The sequence below is a fragment of the Carcharodon carcharias genome, chromosome 5 (genome assembly GCF_017639515.1).
Source record: "Carcharodon carcharias isolate sCarCar2 chromosome 5, sCarCar2.pri, whole genome shotgun sequence".
NCBI lineage: Eukaryota > Metazoa > Chordata > Chondrichthyes > Lamniformes > Lamnidae > Carcharodon > Carcharodon carcharias.
In genome coordinates, this window is record NC_054471.1 from 58,741,214 (window position 1) to 58,758,522 (window position 17,309).

The 17,309-nt window shown below is 46.0% G+C and overlaps 1 protein-coding gene across 1 annotated transcript in view; it reads left to right on the forward strand.

The window, feature by feature from the left end:
- The window catches only part of sim1a (SIM bHLH transcription factor 1a), a 93,254-nt gene that overhangs the window by 57,355 nt on the left and 18,590 nt on the right, over positions 1-17,309 (forward strand). Inside the window, exon 9 of the mRNA XM_041188538.1 lies at positions 2,622-2,787. Coding sequence (XP_041044472.1) covers positions 2,622-2,787 — 166 coding nt within the window. The remainder of the gene's footprint in view (positions 1-2,621; positions 2,788-17,309) is intronic.

Here is a 17,309-nt window from a genome sequence, read left to right on the forward strand (position 1 = left end):
TTCTATACTTGATGTGGCTTAGTTGATAGCAACCGTGACTCTCAGTTGGAAGGTTCTGGGTTGAAGTCCTACTCCAGGGTTTGGGCATAACAATTAAGGTTGACACTTCGGTGCAGTATTGAGGGAGAGTTGAACTTTTGAAGTGCTGTATTAAGTATTGGATTAAACCAAGGCCTTGTAGCCCTCTCAGGTGGATGTAAAGGATCCGACGGCACTCTTTTGTAGAAAAGCAGGAGACTTAGCTCTGGTGTTCTGGCCAATTTTTATCCCTCATTCAAAATCACAGAAAATGGACTATCTGGTCATTATCGCATCGCTGTGTGTGGGAGTTTGCTGTACGCAAGTTGGCCCCTGCATTTCCTACATTACAACAATGACTACACTTCAAAAGTACTTCATTAGCTATGAAATGCTTTGAGATGTCCAGTGATTATGAAAGGTGCAATATAAACCCACCTCTCTTTTTCTTTTTATTTTTCTCACACTTCAGTATGGTTTGCTATTTAACTGCAAATCATAACATAAAATCAAAGTACTACAAAAATAAAAACAGTTGTATCTCGCGCTTTAACCCTACTTCACCTGATAACTAGACTCACTTGGCTCTCCATATACAAGGGAAGATCAACGAGTATATCTATAAATATTGTTTTCATGAAGATATTTATGATCTCTCCTCTTCACTGATCAATATGCAAATGACAATGCAGAATGCTTTAAACCATAAAGGAAGCATCGTATTTACTTTGGTGTCCTTCAAATTCATGGGACAGAATTTTTAGGTCGGTGTGCGGGCGCGCTCCTGACCTGGTTGGCTGCGAAATTGCTTGGGATATTTCGGTTGGTGGGTGCGTGCAAAAGTCAGAAGCGCCCCGTCTGACAATTAAGAGACCAATTAAGGGATTTAAAATTGTAATTGTCTCCGATTTTTCATGGTCCCTCCAGCCTTACAGTTGGCGGACATGCAAATCTGCCAGGCAGCCATTGCATTTTTCATGAAACCTCATCCAAGGGTGGGATGAGGTTTCAGTTATTAAATAAAAGAAAACGTATGGACAGAATTTTTATTATATATATGTTCAGGTGACTGATTTAATGCGTGGACATTTTTTTTCTGGATTTTAAAAACTTTATTTATTGATTTTTAAGTCTTTAGCTCCCTGAGACAGGTCTCTGCCTTCAGGGAGCTTTCATTCAGCACTCACCCTTGCTTACATCAGTGCCTGTTTCCTCCCGCCCCTACCTTGGCAGCGCTGAGCATTTCAGCGTGCAATGGCCGGCTGTTAATTGGCCAGCCAGTGTGAAATTATGGCCAGGGGCTGATCGCGGTCGGCGGTCCATTCCCCGGCCGCTCTCGGGCCCGCTGATCATGTGCGCCTGCCGACATAAACATCCTACCCATGGTTACTGGTAAACCAAGTTTGCTTGACCATTAATCCTTGGGCTAGTTAAACATACACTGCACGCTTTGAGACTTTGTAACTGTGGCTGGTGCGCGGGCCTGGTATTAAAATGCTGAAAATCTCTCTGCTATTTATTACTCAAACTACTCTGGTTGAATCATGGTAAACACACAGCCAGTTTAACAAGAAACATTGCACAAGTACACTTTTGTGCAAGTTAGAAATAAAAAATAAGCAGTTGGTAAATCTTTGTGTCATAGTTCATTTAATCATTCATTGCACTTAAAATAATGTAAACATTAATTAATATTTTGCACAAAAGTGTCAATAATATTTTGTAATGGAAAGGAGCTGAACATGCATAGGACATTGTACTTCAATGCTGTGTGTGCATTATGTCCTTTACACCATGGGAGTGATTAGTGAGGCAGTTTGACCGATTAAAATTTTGTTCTGCCATACTAGACTTTTCAATGATTTGGCAATTGAGGTTGGCTAAAAGAACTTTCAGAAAGGAGTCAGGTAGATATTTGGTCAATAATGGGATTGGAAGTTAAAGGGTGTAATTGTAGCCCTGGATGGTAAAATACTTTACAAATTTCAAAGTTTCCTGCCTGGTGGTAGGGACGGCAGGAATTTGGTGGATTTGCTGGTATTTCATCAGGAAAATAGAGCAAGGATGAACAATTACCCAAAGAATAATTAGAATATGGAACTTGCTACCACATAGAGTAGTTGAGGTGACTAGCGTAGATGCATTTAAAGGGAAACTAATTAGTACATGATGGAGGAAGGATATGCAGATACAGTTTGATGAAATGGAGTGGGAGGAAGCTCATAGACCAGTTGTGCCAAATATTTTGGATTGTATGCAATTCTGCAGTTTTGCTCATCAGTCTTTCGCACCAGGAAGCAATCATGCAGCGTTTTCCCTCGGGAAATTTGAAGTGGGATGGAATTCGTGATAGGGTAGAATTGACGTTGTCTGTGGAAGGAGTAGGGTTGATAAATGAGATGGCCTTGTTCCACTCTTCCTTAATGATATTCTTTACCAGACTAAAGATGGAGAGACGTGCAAGGAGATGGTCAGCAACAGCCAACTGGTTCGGGTTTTAAGAGGGTACCGAAAATGACAGCAAGAATGATTTAGCAGAGTGTTAGTGGAGGTTTTATGTGTATGTACTAAATCTAATAGATTTATGTTTTGACTGCTTGTAGGGATGCTGAGTACAAGGGATTACAACTGTCGCTAGATCAAGTAACAGCAACGAAACCATCCTTTTCATACGCAAACTCAACCCCAACCATCACTGACTCCAGGAAGACAAGCAAGTCCCGTCTTAGCCGAACAAAATCCAAACCAAGAGCGTCACCTTATCCTCAGGTGAGCCATCTCCAATTGCCATTAATTTTGAGTAGTTACCAAAACAGCGTGGGAAAGTGGTGTGGCACATTACTGCTGTCAAATACTTCATGACAGGATACTGGGAGCCATATTTGTGCTAATGCCTGTAAAATGAATTCCTAATCTTGAGTTTAATAGCTGTAGAGTTAGAACTGTTCAGTTTTACCTTGACCTGTTAATTCAATTCCCTTCCACTGTCGGGCTCAGTAATGCCGTCAAAGCATATTCTTCGTGAATGTGATAATAACTTGCTGTTTTGTGTCAAAGTGGTTAACAGCAATACACATTGGAGCTGACAATCCATGAGGATGAGGCACAAATCCTTAGTGATGTTCCAGGATGCGTCTGCCTAGAAATTTTATTGCCAACTCTGCAGTGAGTCAGGGAGAGGAAGAAATGTGCATGTCACTGCTGCTAAGGGTGCATCCAGAGCACTCGCCCACTGAAGAAATAGCAAATTGCAGCATGGCTTGCTGATTCTGGGGTGGGGATGACTACACCCTCCCTGCCCCCCACCCCAGGATGACTCCCCCAAAGAAAGGTGCCCTGAGCACCTGTCTTTGTCAGGGGCTATCTAGTTTTAAAAAATGAAAATCACTTCTGCATTATTCTACATGTTGTGAATGTTCCAGCCAGTGATTAAATCAATGCATCAAGTATTCATAGTAGGTGTGTTCTGCTTTGAGAGAACTCATGTAACAGATAATAAGTCAAAATTGTAAAAGCATAATGTTATCATACAAAAGACAATAATATAACTTGCAAACCCAGAGCACTGCAGTGTACTGGTTGCAGACATTTCTTTGTTCATTCACGGGACGTGAGCTTCGCTGGCCGGGCCAGCATTTATTGCCTATCCCTAGTTTCCCTTGAGCTGTCTTCTTGAACTGCTGCAGCCCATGTGGTGTAGGTGCACCCACAGTGCTGTTAGGAAGGGAGTTCCAGGATTTTGACCCAGCGACAGTGAAGGAATGGCGATATATTTCTAAGTCAGGATGGTGAGTGACTTGGAGGGAAACTTCCAGGTGGCGGTGTTCCTATGCCTCTGCTGCCCTTGTCCTTCAAGATGGTAATAGTTGTGGGTTTGGAAGGTGCTGTCTAAGGAGCCTTGGTGAATTCCTGCAGTGCATCTTGTAGATGCTGCTACTATATATTGGTGGTGGAGGGAATGAATGTTTGTGGACTGCTTTGTCCTGGACGGTATTAAGCTTCTTGGGTGTTGTGGGAGTTGCACTCATCCAGGCAAGTGAGGAGTGTTCCATCACACTCCTGACTTGTTCCTTGTATGTGGTGGACAGGCTTTGGGGATCAGGAGATGAGTTGCTCGCTGCAGGATTCCTAGCCTCTTTTGTGTACAGGACGTATCTGGGCAATTTTCCACATAGCCGGGTAGATGCCAGTGTTGTAGCTGTGCTGGCTAGGGTCGAGGTAAGTTCTGGAGCACAAGTCTTCACTACTATTGCAGGAATATTGTCAGGGCCCATAGCCTTTGCACTGTCCAGTGTCTCCAGCCATTTCTTAATATCATGTGGACTGAATCGAATTGGCTGAAGACTGGCATCTGTGATGCTTGGGACCTCTGGAGGAGGCCGAGATGTACCATCCACTCAGCATTTCTGGCTGAAGATTGTAGCAAATGCTTTAGCCTTACATTTTGCACTGATGTGCTGGGCTCCCCCATCATTGATTGAGTTGTTTAATTATCCATCACCATTCACGACTGGATGTGGCAGGACTGCAGATCTTAGATCTGATCAGTTGGTTGTAGGATCACTTAGCTCTGTCTATCACTTACTGCTTATGCTGTTTGTCACTCAAGTAGTCCTGTGTTATAGCTTCACCAGGTTGACATCTCATTCTTAGGCATGCCTAGTACTGCTCCTGGCAAGCCTTCCTTCATTCTTCATTGAACCAGGGTTGATCCCTTGGCTTGATGGTACTGATAGATTGTGTTCGAGTATAATTCTGCTGCTGCTGATGGCCTACAGTGCCTCATGGATGCCCAGTCTTGAGTTGCTAGATCTGTTCGATATCCATCCCATTTAGCATGGTGGTAATGCTACACAACACTAGGGAGGGTATCGTCAGTGTGAAGGCAGGACTTTGTCAGAACTGTGCGGTGGGCACACCTACCGATACTGTCATGGACAGATTCACCTGCGGCAGGCAGGTTGGTGAGAATGAAGTCAAGTATGTTTTTCCTTCTTGTTGGTTCCCTCACCACCTGCCGCAGACCCAGTATAGCAGCTATGTCATTCAGGACTCAGCCAGTAGGTGTGCTACCGAGCCAATCTTGATGATGGACATTGAAGTCCCCCACCCAGAGTACATTGTGCACTTTTGCCACCCTCAGTGCTTCCTTCAGGTGGTGTTTGACATGGAGGAGCACTGATTCATCAGCTGAAGGGGGTGGTATGCATTAACCAGCAGGAGGTTTCCTTCCCCATTTTTGACCTGATGCCATGAGACTTCAAGGGATCCAGAGTTGATGTTGAGGACCCCCAGGGCAACTCCCTCCCAACTGTATACCACTGTGCCGCCACCTTTGCTGGGTCTGTCCTGCCGTTGGGACAGAACTTATCCAGGGATGGTGATGATGGTGTCTGGGACATTATTTGTAAGGTATGATTCCGTGAGGACGACTATGTCAGGCTGTTGATTGAATAGTTTGTGAGACAGCTAGCCCCAGATGTTAGTAAGGAGGACTTTGCAGGGCTGACAGGGCTGAGTTTGCCGTTGTTGTTTCCAGCACCTAGGTTGATGCTGGGTGGTCTGTCCGGTTTCATCCCTTTTTTGTGACTTTGTAGCAATTTGATACTGCTGATTATGGCCATTTTACAGGGCATTTGAGAGTCAACCACATTGCTGTGGGTTTGGAGTCACATGTAGCCCAGATCAGGCAAGGACAGCAGATTTCCTTCCCTCAAGGGCATTAATGTCCTAAAGGATATTAGTGAGTTTTTACAACAATCGCCAAAGATTTCATGGACCTTAGATTTTTATTTCCACCATCTGCTGTGGTGGGATTCGAACCTGGGTCCTCAGAGCATTACCCTGGGTCTCTGGATTACTGGTCGAGCCGCCATCGCCTCCCTGATAACTCTTCCATGATTGGCCACAGAAGCTTGTTCAGCAAACAAAGTGCACAGTGCTTCATTGTATGGGTCCCATGTGCTCCTGGCACTTCGAGTCACAGAGCCTATAGATCATTTAACATTCCCATTTATATATAAATTAGGGTCAAGCCTTATGGTACACCAACAGTGACTGAACAAAATTCCAGATATTAGTGCCTGTTTGCCATGGACACTATGGGCAGAATTTTCTACCTGTCGGGTGGGCGGGTCTGACCCAATCTCCGGCAGGCGGGGAGCCGATCCCCGCTGGAGAAGTAGGCCCCGCCGCCATTTTATATGGACGGGCCAATTAAGTGCTGCCTCAGGAAGATCACTGACACTTTTAAAAATAGAAAAAAAAATTCCTTAACATGTCCCCCTCATGTGACAATGTCACCTGAGATGGGATATGTTCATAATTTACAAAATAAGTTTATTAAACTTTTTTAAACCCTACGTGAAATCTCGTCTCGCCGGTGGATGAGGTTTCATGTTTTTTCTAGTTTCCGCCGGGGCTCCTGGCCGACCCACTAACCTTAAGGTTGGATGGGCAGGTCCTTTAATTGTTTAAATGATCCTGTCAATGGCCTCAATTGGCCATTGAGAGGTCGGTGGGCCTGCAGCTGATTTCGCTGTCCCCCCGCCTTCCTGAAAATTTAACTGGGGCGGGATGATGTCGGGGGTTCCGCCTGACGTCATCCCGTGTCATTTTACGCATCGGCGAGCGGGCCCCACACCCTGCTCGCCAACTGCAAAGTTCTGCCCTATGTTGGAGGCCTTCGAGATAACTCATCTTCTGTCTTGCTGTCAGTCCTCTCCACCACAGAAGACCACCTTGTCCCATGAACTCTAATAACCAGGTATTTCTTGTAGACAATCGTTGGCTGCCTACAATGGCCTCCATGCTCTCCCAGGACATCAACAGCTATATGCTGAGAATGTCTGTAAAATGGTTAAAGCAGCTGACTTCACTCAATAGGGATAGGTCAGTTTGGAGTTCCACTGACAAGGCTAGTAACCGGTGTGTGGCTGTCCCGGCCACCGCATTCTTGGGCCCATGGTGCAACACAATCAATGTGGCATAGCTTTAAATCCTCTTAACTTTTTTCACAGAAACACTGAAGTTGGTAAATGTGTTGAGTTCAATAAAAGTTATGCATTAGGCAGCAAGATACTCAAATCAATTTTAATTAAGATCTGCAAATATTTGAGTGGCTCATGAGCCTTTGAGCTGAACAATTTTTTGTCGGTGATCAGCGGTTGAAATATTGTTTTATCTTGAAGTATGAGAGCCATTTTAGATTTCCAAAGTAGCAACGACAGGAAATGGAACGAAGGTGGTTCCATTTTGTGATGTTATGGCAAATAATACGTGAACCTCATTTAAAAAACAATGTAAAACTGAAGTTTAAAATACATCGAGTTGAAATGGACCACCTCCAAGTCTTAGAGATGAGCAGGACATTCCTAATTTTGTATATTCCCCCTGCAGTTAAAAGCCAGTGACTAGTACCCCTCATGTATGTTTAAGTAGGTGTGCACAGTGCTTTGTCTTGCCCAACTAAAGAGTTGAGCGAGTGAACAATATGCCTCTGTTCTGTTCTCTTGTATGCTCTGAAAACAGTACCAGCATCAAATTAGTGGGTTCTGTAAGCAGGTATGACACTGGTGTTATTTCGCACAGTTTCAGCAGTGTGCTTGCTCAGAATGTGATGTTAGCCCAAACGTTTGCCTATTGACCACACCAATGGCATAAAGAAAGTTGTTCTTAAAACCAGAAAATGCTGGAGATGCTCAGCAGGTCAGGTAACATCGGCGGAGAAAGAAGCAAAGAAAACCTTTCAGGTCAAAGTCCTTTCATCAGCATTTGTGGTTTTATTTTGGATTTCCAGTACCGCAACATTTCCCCTCTGTAATTTGTGATTCCAGTTTGTGATTCCAGATAGAATCTTAAAATTATGGAATCATAGAATAGTTACAGTACAGAAGGAGGCCATTTGGCCCTTCAAGTCCATGCTGCCTCTCTGCAAGGGCAACTCAGCTAGTTCCACTCTTCCACCCTTTCTCCACAACCATGCAAATTTTTCTCTTCAGAAAGATAATCATCCAATTCCCCCTTGAAAGCCAAGATTGAAACTACCTCCGCCACCCTCTCAGTCAGTACATTCCAGATCCTAACTGCTCACTTTGTGAAAAAGATCCTGACTGCTCACTTTGCATTTCCTCATGTCACCTTTGGTTCTTTTGCCATTCACTTTAAAATTCCTCTAGTCCTCGATCCTACGGCTAATGGGTACAGTTTCTCCATATCAACTCTTTCCAGAATTTTGAACGCCTCTATTAAATCTATTTTCAACCTTCTCTTCTCTATAAAAAGCAACCCCAGCTTCTCCAGTTTACCCACATAACTGAAGATCCTCATCCCGGAACCATTCTTATAAATTAGTTCTGCACCCTCTCTAATGCCTTCACATGCTTCCTAAAGACTGGTGTCCAGAATTGGATACAATACTCCAGTTGAGGCTGAATCAGTTGGTTGGTGCTTTATGGGCAGAATTTTCAGGCCCCGAATGGAGACGGAGGGAGCTCAAAAATACTGGCACCAGCTGGCGTGTCTGTTTCCCAACCTCACGAGGTGGGCAATTAGACTCATTAAGAGCTTTGTTCAGGGTATTGACACCCAAGTTTCATGCCTTTTAAAAAATATCTTGCTTTGCTATTTTTACTGCCAAAGTGAATAACTTCAAACTTCCCCATATAATATACCACTTTGTTGCCCACTCATTTAACCTGTCTATATCTCTTTGCAGCCTCTTTGTATCCCCCTCACAGCCTTGCATCATCTGAAAACTTAGATACTTTTCTTGCGGTCTTTTTGTCTAAGTCATTCATATAGATTGTAAATAGTTGTGGTCACAGCACCGATCCTTGCAGCACTCCACTTGTCGCAGCATGCCAACCTAAAAAGGCCCGGTTATCCTTATTCTTTGCTTCTTGCCCATTAACCAATCCTCTAGCCATGCTAATAAACGTTATTACCCACAACTCAATGGTCACAGCGGGGATGAGGGCCGTAAAACATGGCGAGCTGTTCAAAAAGTCCATTGACTCTGGCGGGACCGGAAATTTTTTTAATCTTTTGTGGCAGCTTCTCGTATACCTTCCAGGAATCCAAGTATACCACATCCACAGGTTTCCTTTCTCTACTCTTCTAGTTACATCAAAAATTTATGAATAAATTTGTTGAACATAATTTCCCTTTCATAAAAGCATGTTGACTTTGTCTGATCATACAAGGATTTTCTAAGTATATTGTTAAGACTTCCTTAACAGTAGATCCCAGCATTTTCCTGATGACTAACTGGCTAGAAGTTCCCCGTTTGCTCTCTGTCAGTTACACTTGTCAACATGCAGTCTGCAAGGATGATTCCAGAATCCATGAAATTTTGGAAAATCAGAACCAGTGCATCCACTCTCTCTGCAGTTCCCTCTTTTAGAACCCCATCAAGTCCTGGGGTTTTGTCAGATTTAGTCCCTTAAGTTTCTCTAATACTTTTTCTCCATGCTGGTACTAATAATGTTACGTACCTCACTCCTATTAGCCGCATGGTTACCCTCTGTTTCTGGTATGTAATTTGTATCTTCTACTGTGAAGACAGACACGAAGAGACAAATTTTCACTCCCAAGTCAGGAAAACCCCCACTCCGTAAACCACACTCGGGAGAAAATGCCCCAAACAATTGGATTTTCATTCCAGGGGTGCGGGTACTAACTGGAGTTGGGCCCACTGCCCCAGGAAAGATCTTGGAGGCAGCCATGGGGGCTGCTGGGTGCCAAGGCGGGCTGTTTAAAAGGCTTCATCCCAATTGTGAAAAAAGCAGTAAAACCAAAACCAGCACTGTACCTCTTACCTCTTATACCCTTTCACTCCCACACACTCCCCATGCCACATCCATGCCAACTCATGCCACCTCATGCCCCCCACCCACCACCTATGACTCCTCATACCCTCCATGGCAAACCTATGCCACTCTACCTACACCTCATGTTCCCCATACCTCCATGCCAACCTGTGCCCCTCTACTTGCTCCCCCTCCATGGTCAACCCATACCAACCCATGACTCCCTACTAATTCCCACAGCCTTTTATTGCTCCTGTGCCAACTTAGTGACAACTAATGCCAACCCATGCTCCACCAATCACCCTTTTCCCTTACACCTTCCATGCCAACTCACCCAGTATTCACATAGAGCAAACCTGGTGAGATGGAATAAAATAAAATTCTAAGTATCTATTATGGACTTGCCAATATTAAAAATCAAATGACTCTCACTGATAAAAGCCCATTCAATACATTTGAGTCCCTTCAAGTGCTTAACCCCTTATAAAAACAAACATTTCCTTCAAGTACTTAATTCCTGTCTAAAACAAACACTTGTTTTCATAGGCCCACATTAAAGATAGCTAATACCTTTATAACTTCTATGAGCTGTAAATCAAACTGTGAATTTACAGCCCCCCCCAACTGTGATAATTATATGCTGTGGAAGCAGTCAAGCAGCTCTAATCCTAAAATGATAACCCTCACGCTTCTGTCAATAACCTTCTATTGAAATTGCAAGCCCTGATTCTTTTCAACCGCAGGCTGGCTTTTTTTAATTTAAAGGACAAGGTGTTTGAATCATTTGACAGTTTGACAGTTCCAAAGACTCATTCAATTTTATGCAGATTCATGTCCACTCTTAACATTTTCAAAGGGGTACCTGACCTCTCCCAAAGAGTACCTGACCTCTCCAAAAGGGATACCTTATCTCTTCAAAAGGGTACCTTACATCTCCAAATAACTATGGCATATTTAGACCTTTCTCTCAGATGTCTAAAGCCCATGAGTCATGTTTGAGAAATCTGAGTGCCCAAAATTGGATCTCTGTGAAGACAGCTACACTTTTAAATGTATAGTTGCCTCCATGAACTGTTGATGTGTGAAATACAGTCCACCCCTGTTCCCCTCACAACCCCCTGTAGAAAACTGTAGGTGTTGTGGTTCTGGGCGGGACTTCTGGACTCTGGGTTCCAGCACTGTTTTGGCTAAGGCATGGAGCCCTCCTGACTCGATGAAAATTTGGACCAAAATATTTGTTCAATGTCTCTGCCATTGCCGCATTCCCCATGATGATATTCTGCTGCCTCTCCATCCAAGGGACCAGTTTACTTGAGCTACTCTCCTTTTTATATGCTTGTAAATGCTCTTACAATCTGTTTTCATATTTATGGATTGTTTACTTTCATATTCTATTTTTTCCCACATTGTACAATTAGAGAAAACTGTCACAAAAGCATTCTACAAACGCATCTTCCAGATCACCTTTGTTGGTGCATATGAACATTAAAGTTAGCACAATTATTTCATTGCCTTTGTAAAAAGCTCTAATTATTTCTTGTTTAATGTTCTCTCTTATAGTATAACTACTATTTGGGAGCCTATAAGTGATTTCCACCAGCATTTTCTGACCTTTCTCATTTCTAATCTCCACCCATACTGATTCTACTCGACTCACTGGAGTCCCTGGCTTGTGACTGTCCAAAATGGAGAAGGCTCATTTGTGAAGGCAGCGAACACATCTAGAGACTTTGTTGGGAATGTGCAGAGGTGAAGCCGAGGCATTGGAGGAAGCATGCAAACCTCCAAACAACCCATCTACCTAACCCTTCCAGCACTACTTGCCCTGCATATGGCAGAGACTGCAGATTGGATTTATTAGCCATCTCAGAACTCATTGAACCACAGTGGAAGCAAGTCATCCTTGAACTGACTGCCTAAAAAGAAGACTCCCTGATCTTCCAAGCCAGAATCCTTTTTCACTAATGTCTTCATTACATTCTTAACTATCAGGGTGAACCCTTTTCTTTTTTACATTTTGTTTGTCTTTCCAACATGTTGTGAACCCTGGGATATTTATTTCCCAAACTTGGTCACCTTCTAACCATGGGTGGAATTTTCCATGCCTGCTGGCGTGGGGTGTGTTCAGCGGTGTGAACGGACAATATAGCGAGAAGGCCAAAAATCTATTTCACAACATCGTGAAACCAGTTTGCAATCATTCGTTCTGCCTGTCAATGTTGAGCCGCATTTCCCGCCATCAGTCATTGGGAAACTCATTGTAATACATCTGCATCTCAATATCAGCCCAGCCTGCCAGAATCATCCCCCCACGCTGGAGCACCATGCCGACATATTTCACAACAGCATATATAAGGCTTGCACTTGGCGGGCTGCACTTTGAGGGGAACTTGGAGGTGAGTGCACTGTAACATTGCACAGCACTCGCGAGGGTTGCCTATTGGACGTCAATATTGAGGAGAGTCGGGGGTGCAAGGGCTGCCCTCTGGTTGAGGTGACTTGGGTGGGGGGGGGGCAGGTGCAAGGGCTCCCCTGCGGGTGATGGAAGTGCACAAGCATGTGCAGGGCGAGGGGGAGGGAAGCTGCCGTGCACCAGGGAAACGTTGTATAAAGTGACCATTCCTCCAGGGCTGAGGCAGTTCGGATGCAGCCACATTGACATGCCTGTGAGGGGCCTCCAGCTTATCTGCCCACTCAAACAACACAGAGGCATGAAAGTGCCACCAAATGCTCTAGAGCTTTTAACCCCTCAGGCACAGACTGCAAACTAATGAGCATTTTAGAGGACTGCAGAACAATTGGACAACTGGGCACATTGTACAATCTCCTTGCTAAGGCTGGCCATGGAGCAGTCACTGGTGGAGGTGATCACAGCCCCTTGCAATGTCAGCATCCCGGTTTGGACCAGTCTCCCCCATGGTTCAAGCTAACAGTGCAGCTTTGCAGTGTGGGTTAGGAGAATACCTGCACCTGAGATGAGAGCACAGGATGCAGTCCAGTGGGCAAAGCTGCTGCCAATCGGTCAGGTGGAGTGGGGAGGTGGGTGAGGTTTCAGGCAGCCATGCAGATACTAATCTCTGGCCATCCAAGTGGTGGCCAGCGTTCTCCTGGATGCATTAAAGGGCCTTCAGACTTAACCAAGAGAGGTTCTTAGAATGCCAAAGCTAACCCATGCATCTCTCTTTCTCTCTCCCATCCTGCAGGAAGAGTACATAAGGGGCATGGAGCCTGGTGAACTAGCTATATGCCTCGTGGCATACAGAGAGCAGAGATGATGGAAAGAGAGCGATTGAGGTGCCTGGCTGCACAGAAGGAGGAGCGGCACCCACAGGAAGAAGCAGCTGGGGCTCCTACACATGCTGCTGGAGAGCCATAGGGAGCCATTGCTGGTCGGTGTCTAGCTAGACCCAGGGTTTATAGACACCGCATTTTGTTCCTGCAGATGATCGAAAGCCAGTGTTGCCGAAGACTGTGCATATTTAGAGAACTGGTTGGTCACATCTGCCAGCTGCTGCAGGATTTGGTGCTATGGGAATATGGAGGGCATCCACTGCCAGTGGCCATGAAAGTGTCTGCGGCGCTCAAATTTTACGCCGATGGTTCCTTTCAGGGCTCCACAGGTGACCTCTGTGGGACCCACAAGCCTCTACTCACAAATACACCCATGAGGTCACGGATGCCATCTTCACTAGGGCAAACAACTTTGTGCATTTCAACCGGGACCAGGAGATCCAGGATGCAAGAGCAATTGGGTTTGCTCAGATCTCAGGTTTCCCATAGGTGTAAGTGCTGTTGACTGCACTCACATGGTGCTCAGATCTCTTACAACAGAAGGTCAATTATGTCAATTGCAAGAGCTTCCATTCACTGAATGTGCAGCTGGTGTGCAAGCTGCACAAACGCATCCTGCAGGTCGGCGCTCGGTTTCCAGGGAGTGTGCACGACTTCTATATTTTCAGTCGGCCACAGATCGCTGACGTCTTCCAGGGTCCATAGAAGCTGCAGAGATGGCTCCTTGGGGACAAGGGCTACCCACAGAGGACGTGGCTGATGACGCCTGTGCAGCAGCCTCAGACTACAGCAGGGTGATGGTATAATGAGGCTCATACTGCAACTCGCAACTTGGTGGAGCAGGCCATCGGGATGCTGAAATTGATTTTCCAGTGCCTGGACCGGTCTGGTGGAGCCCTGCAATAAGGTCCACAGAGGATGTCACACATCGTCATCATCTGCTGCGCCCTTTACAACCTGGTACTGCAACGGGGAGAGGAATTAGCTGAGAAGGAGATGGAGTAGCTGGAGGTCCGATGAAGAGGACGTCGAGGGGGATGAGGGTGAGGAGGTCCTCGAAGGTGACGATGTAGGCGATGAGGCCATCACACTGGCCAGATGAGGCAGGCATGTTCGGGAGGCCCTTATAGCTGCTAGATTTGTGGAGGATGATGGGAACATGCAGTGAGGAGACACCATAGATTGTCACATTGCATCTGTGAACGTTTGACTCCTGTGTGACTAACAGCAGTGCACATGCCCTCTGGGATAAGGCTGCTGTCATGGAGATGCAGTGGAGGCCCTAACAGTCGCTAGATGGCAGGAGGAGGATGACGACATGCAGTGAGGACACTCCAAAGATCTTCACATTGCCTCTGAGAATGTCTGACTCCTGTCTGGCCCCAGGCAGCTCGCTTGTGCTTTGTGATCAGGGTCATATCATAGAGACACAGCCATGAAACTACAGAACAATCTGATCCTATGTCCACCTTCAGCACCTGACTGCTTCAGGAGCACAGTGTCAATAATCACAGATGCTGAACAGATGGGGGCCAGCCCCACCTTAAAGGTGCTGAGAGCACACAGAGAATGATGGAACTCTGTGATGCCTGCCCACGACATTCTGGCAGCAATGAAAAGCACCATCAAAGTGCAGGCATCAGTAATATGCCCAGGGAGTGTGAGGCAGGATCATCACTTTTGTCTGAAGGCTGCACAAAGCACAGGGAAGAGGCCCTGGACTGAGACACCTGCCTTTATCTTGTGCAGGAACCAAGGTTTCACATCTGAGTGAGACGAACACTGTTCAACATAACAAGGAGCCACAGGCAGGGAGACATTCTTGGGAGTTTATTTACAATAGTGAACAGACTAACACCCATGCCCAGGCTGTGCAACTACACCTTCTTAACCTTCCTAACCCTGTCGCTACATCTTGTTGCTCCCTCCACATCCACAATAGAGGTGGAGGCAGCCTGCTGACTGCTATGCCCTGTTTTTGATGACCTTGATGGGCTTCCTCTGGAGGGCCGAGACCTGGAGGGCACTGACCTGTTGTCTGGCAGTGGCACCCTCCTCCACCTGTAGCTGGAGCTGCTGGGGTTACAGGGAGAGGGGATTTGGATGAGCCAGACACTCCCAGAGTCATCTGGGTGGATGGCCCCAGAGTGTGCACCTCCTGATCCTCCCTATGGTTTCCCGAAGGCCCCGGCTGACTCCTTGAGGAGAAGGGGTAGCTGGAGTGAGATCAAACTACCCCGCACCCCTCTCGCATTGACACTGTTGGAGGGCAACTATGGTGTCAGCAATGGAGTTGAACCCATGGAGCAGTGCAGGAACAATGTCCTGGACCAAGGTCCCAATGATGGCCACCATCCTACCAGTGTTGACCTTGGTGTATTGGCATGCCAGCGCTATCACCTAAGCTGGAAGGTGGACAGACTCCTACGTCGTGTCTTGGAATCTGAGGAGTGCAGTGGACATCCCTTCCTGATGTTCCCGAGCTTGTCTTTGCAGCTCCAGCAACTGAGGTCTGACAGAATCCAGAGGCTCGTTGTCTGACTCAGACTCAGCAAATTTCTGGCTTCCAGCAGTCCTCCAATTGCCAGAGACCTGGGAAGTCCCTGCTGCCACCTGCTGTGGATCAGACAGTGCAATGTGCTCACCAGATTGTGATCCTGAGGCTAATCTAAAACCAAGTCCCACTGAGGTGTGTGTCTCTGTGCTGGTGGAGGGTGTGGGTGAGCGCTGTGATGGATCTTCAATGAAGGTGCCTTCAGATTCCTCTTCACAGGTTTCTTTGGGGCTTGAGTCGAGGACCTGGATCGTGGACTCCCTCAACTGTTTCCCAGATATGCCTGCAAAAGCAAGGAGAGATAATTAGTGCAGGCAGTGGCCTGTGAAACAGGATACTTCACCCACAGCATGGTTGCCTGATGGATGTTGCACTGCTGGATCCTCACTTGGTAGAGCACCGCCGACCTCATTGTCAGCACAGGAATGGTCCACATCTTCACCAGCCTGCGGGATGACTCTGGTCTCAAAGACTGTGAGGACCTTGATTTCAGGCACTCCTCCACTAGTCTGCGACCTCTCTCTGTTGTTGTGTGCCAGCTTGTCCTGCATGAATAGAGATAGCGAGAGTGTAAGCAGGACACCTGCCAGACCAGATGACAAACATGCCTGGCATGTGTGGGTGGTGAGTGGTCCCATGGACAAGATGAGGACAATGAAGGTGTGTGTGAGAGAATACATAGAAACAAACATAGAAAATAAGAGCAGGAGTAGGCCATTTGGCCCTTCGAGCCTGCTCCGCCATTCATTATGACCTTGGCTGATCATCCAACTCAATAGCCTGCTCCAGCTTTCTCCCCATTTCCTTTGATCTATTTCACCCCAAGAACAATATCCAACTGCTTCTTGGAAACATACAATGTCTTGGCCTCAACTACTTTCTGTGGTAGCGAATTCCACAGGCTCACCACTCTCTGGGTGAAGAAATTTCTCCTCATCTCACTCCTAAATGGTCTACCCCATAATTTCAGACTGTGACCCCTGGTTCTGGACCCCCCCACCATCAGGAACATCCTTCCTGCATCTACCCTGTCTAGTCCTGTTAGAATTTTATAGGTTTCTATGAGATCCCCCCTCATTCTTCTGAACTCCAATGAATATAATCCTAACCGACTCAATCTCGCCTTATATGTCAGTCCCACCATCCCAGGAATCAGTCTGATAAACCTTCACTGCACTCCCTCTATAGCAAAAACATCCTTCCTCAGATAAGGAGACCAAAACTGCACACAATATTCCAGGTGTGGTCTCACCAAGGCCCTGTATAATTGCAGCAAGACATCCCTGCTCCTGTACTCGAGTCCACTTGCTATGAAGGCCAACATACCATTTGCCTTCTTTACTGCCTGCTGCACCTGCATGCTTACCTTCAGTGACTTGTGTATACCCAGGACACCCAGGTCTCGTTGCATATTCCCCTCTCTCAATTTATAGCCATTCAGATAATAATCTGCCTTTCTGTTTTTTGCTACCAAAGTGGATAACCTCACATTTATCCACATTTGCCATGCATTTGCCCACTCAGCTTGTCCAAATCACACTGAAGCATCTCTGCATCGTCCTCACAGCTCACCCTCCCACCCAGCTTTGTGTCATCTGCAAATTTGGAGACATTACATTTAGTTCCCTCATCTAATT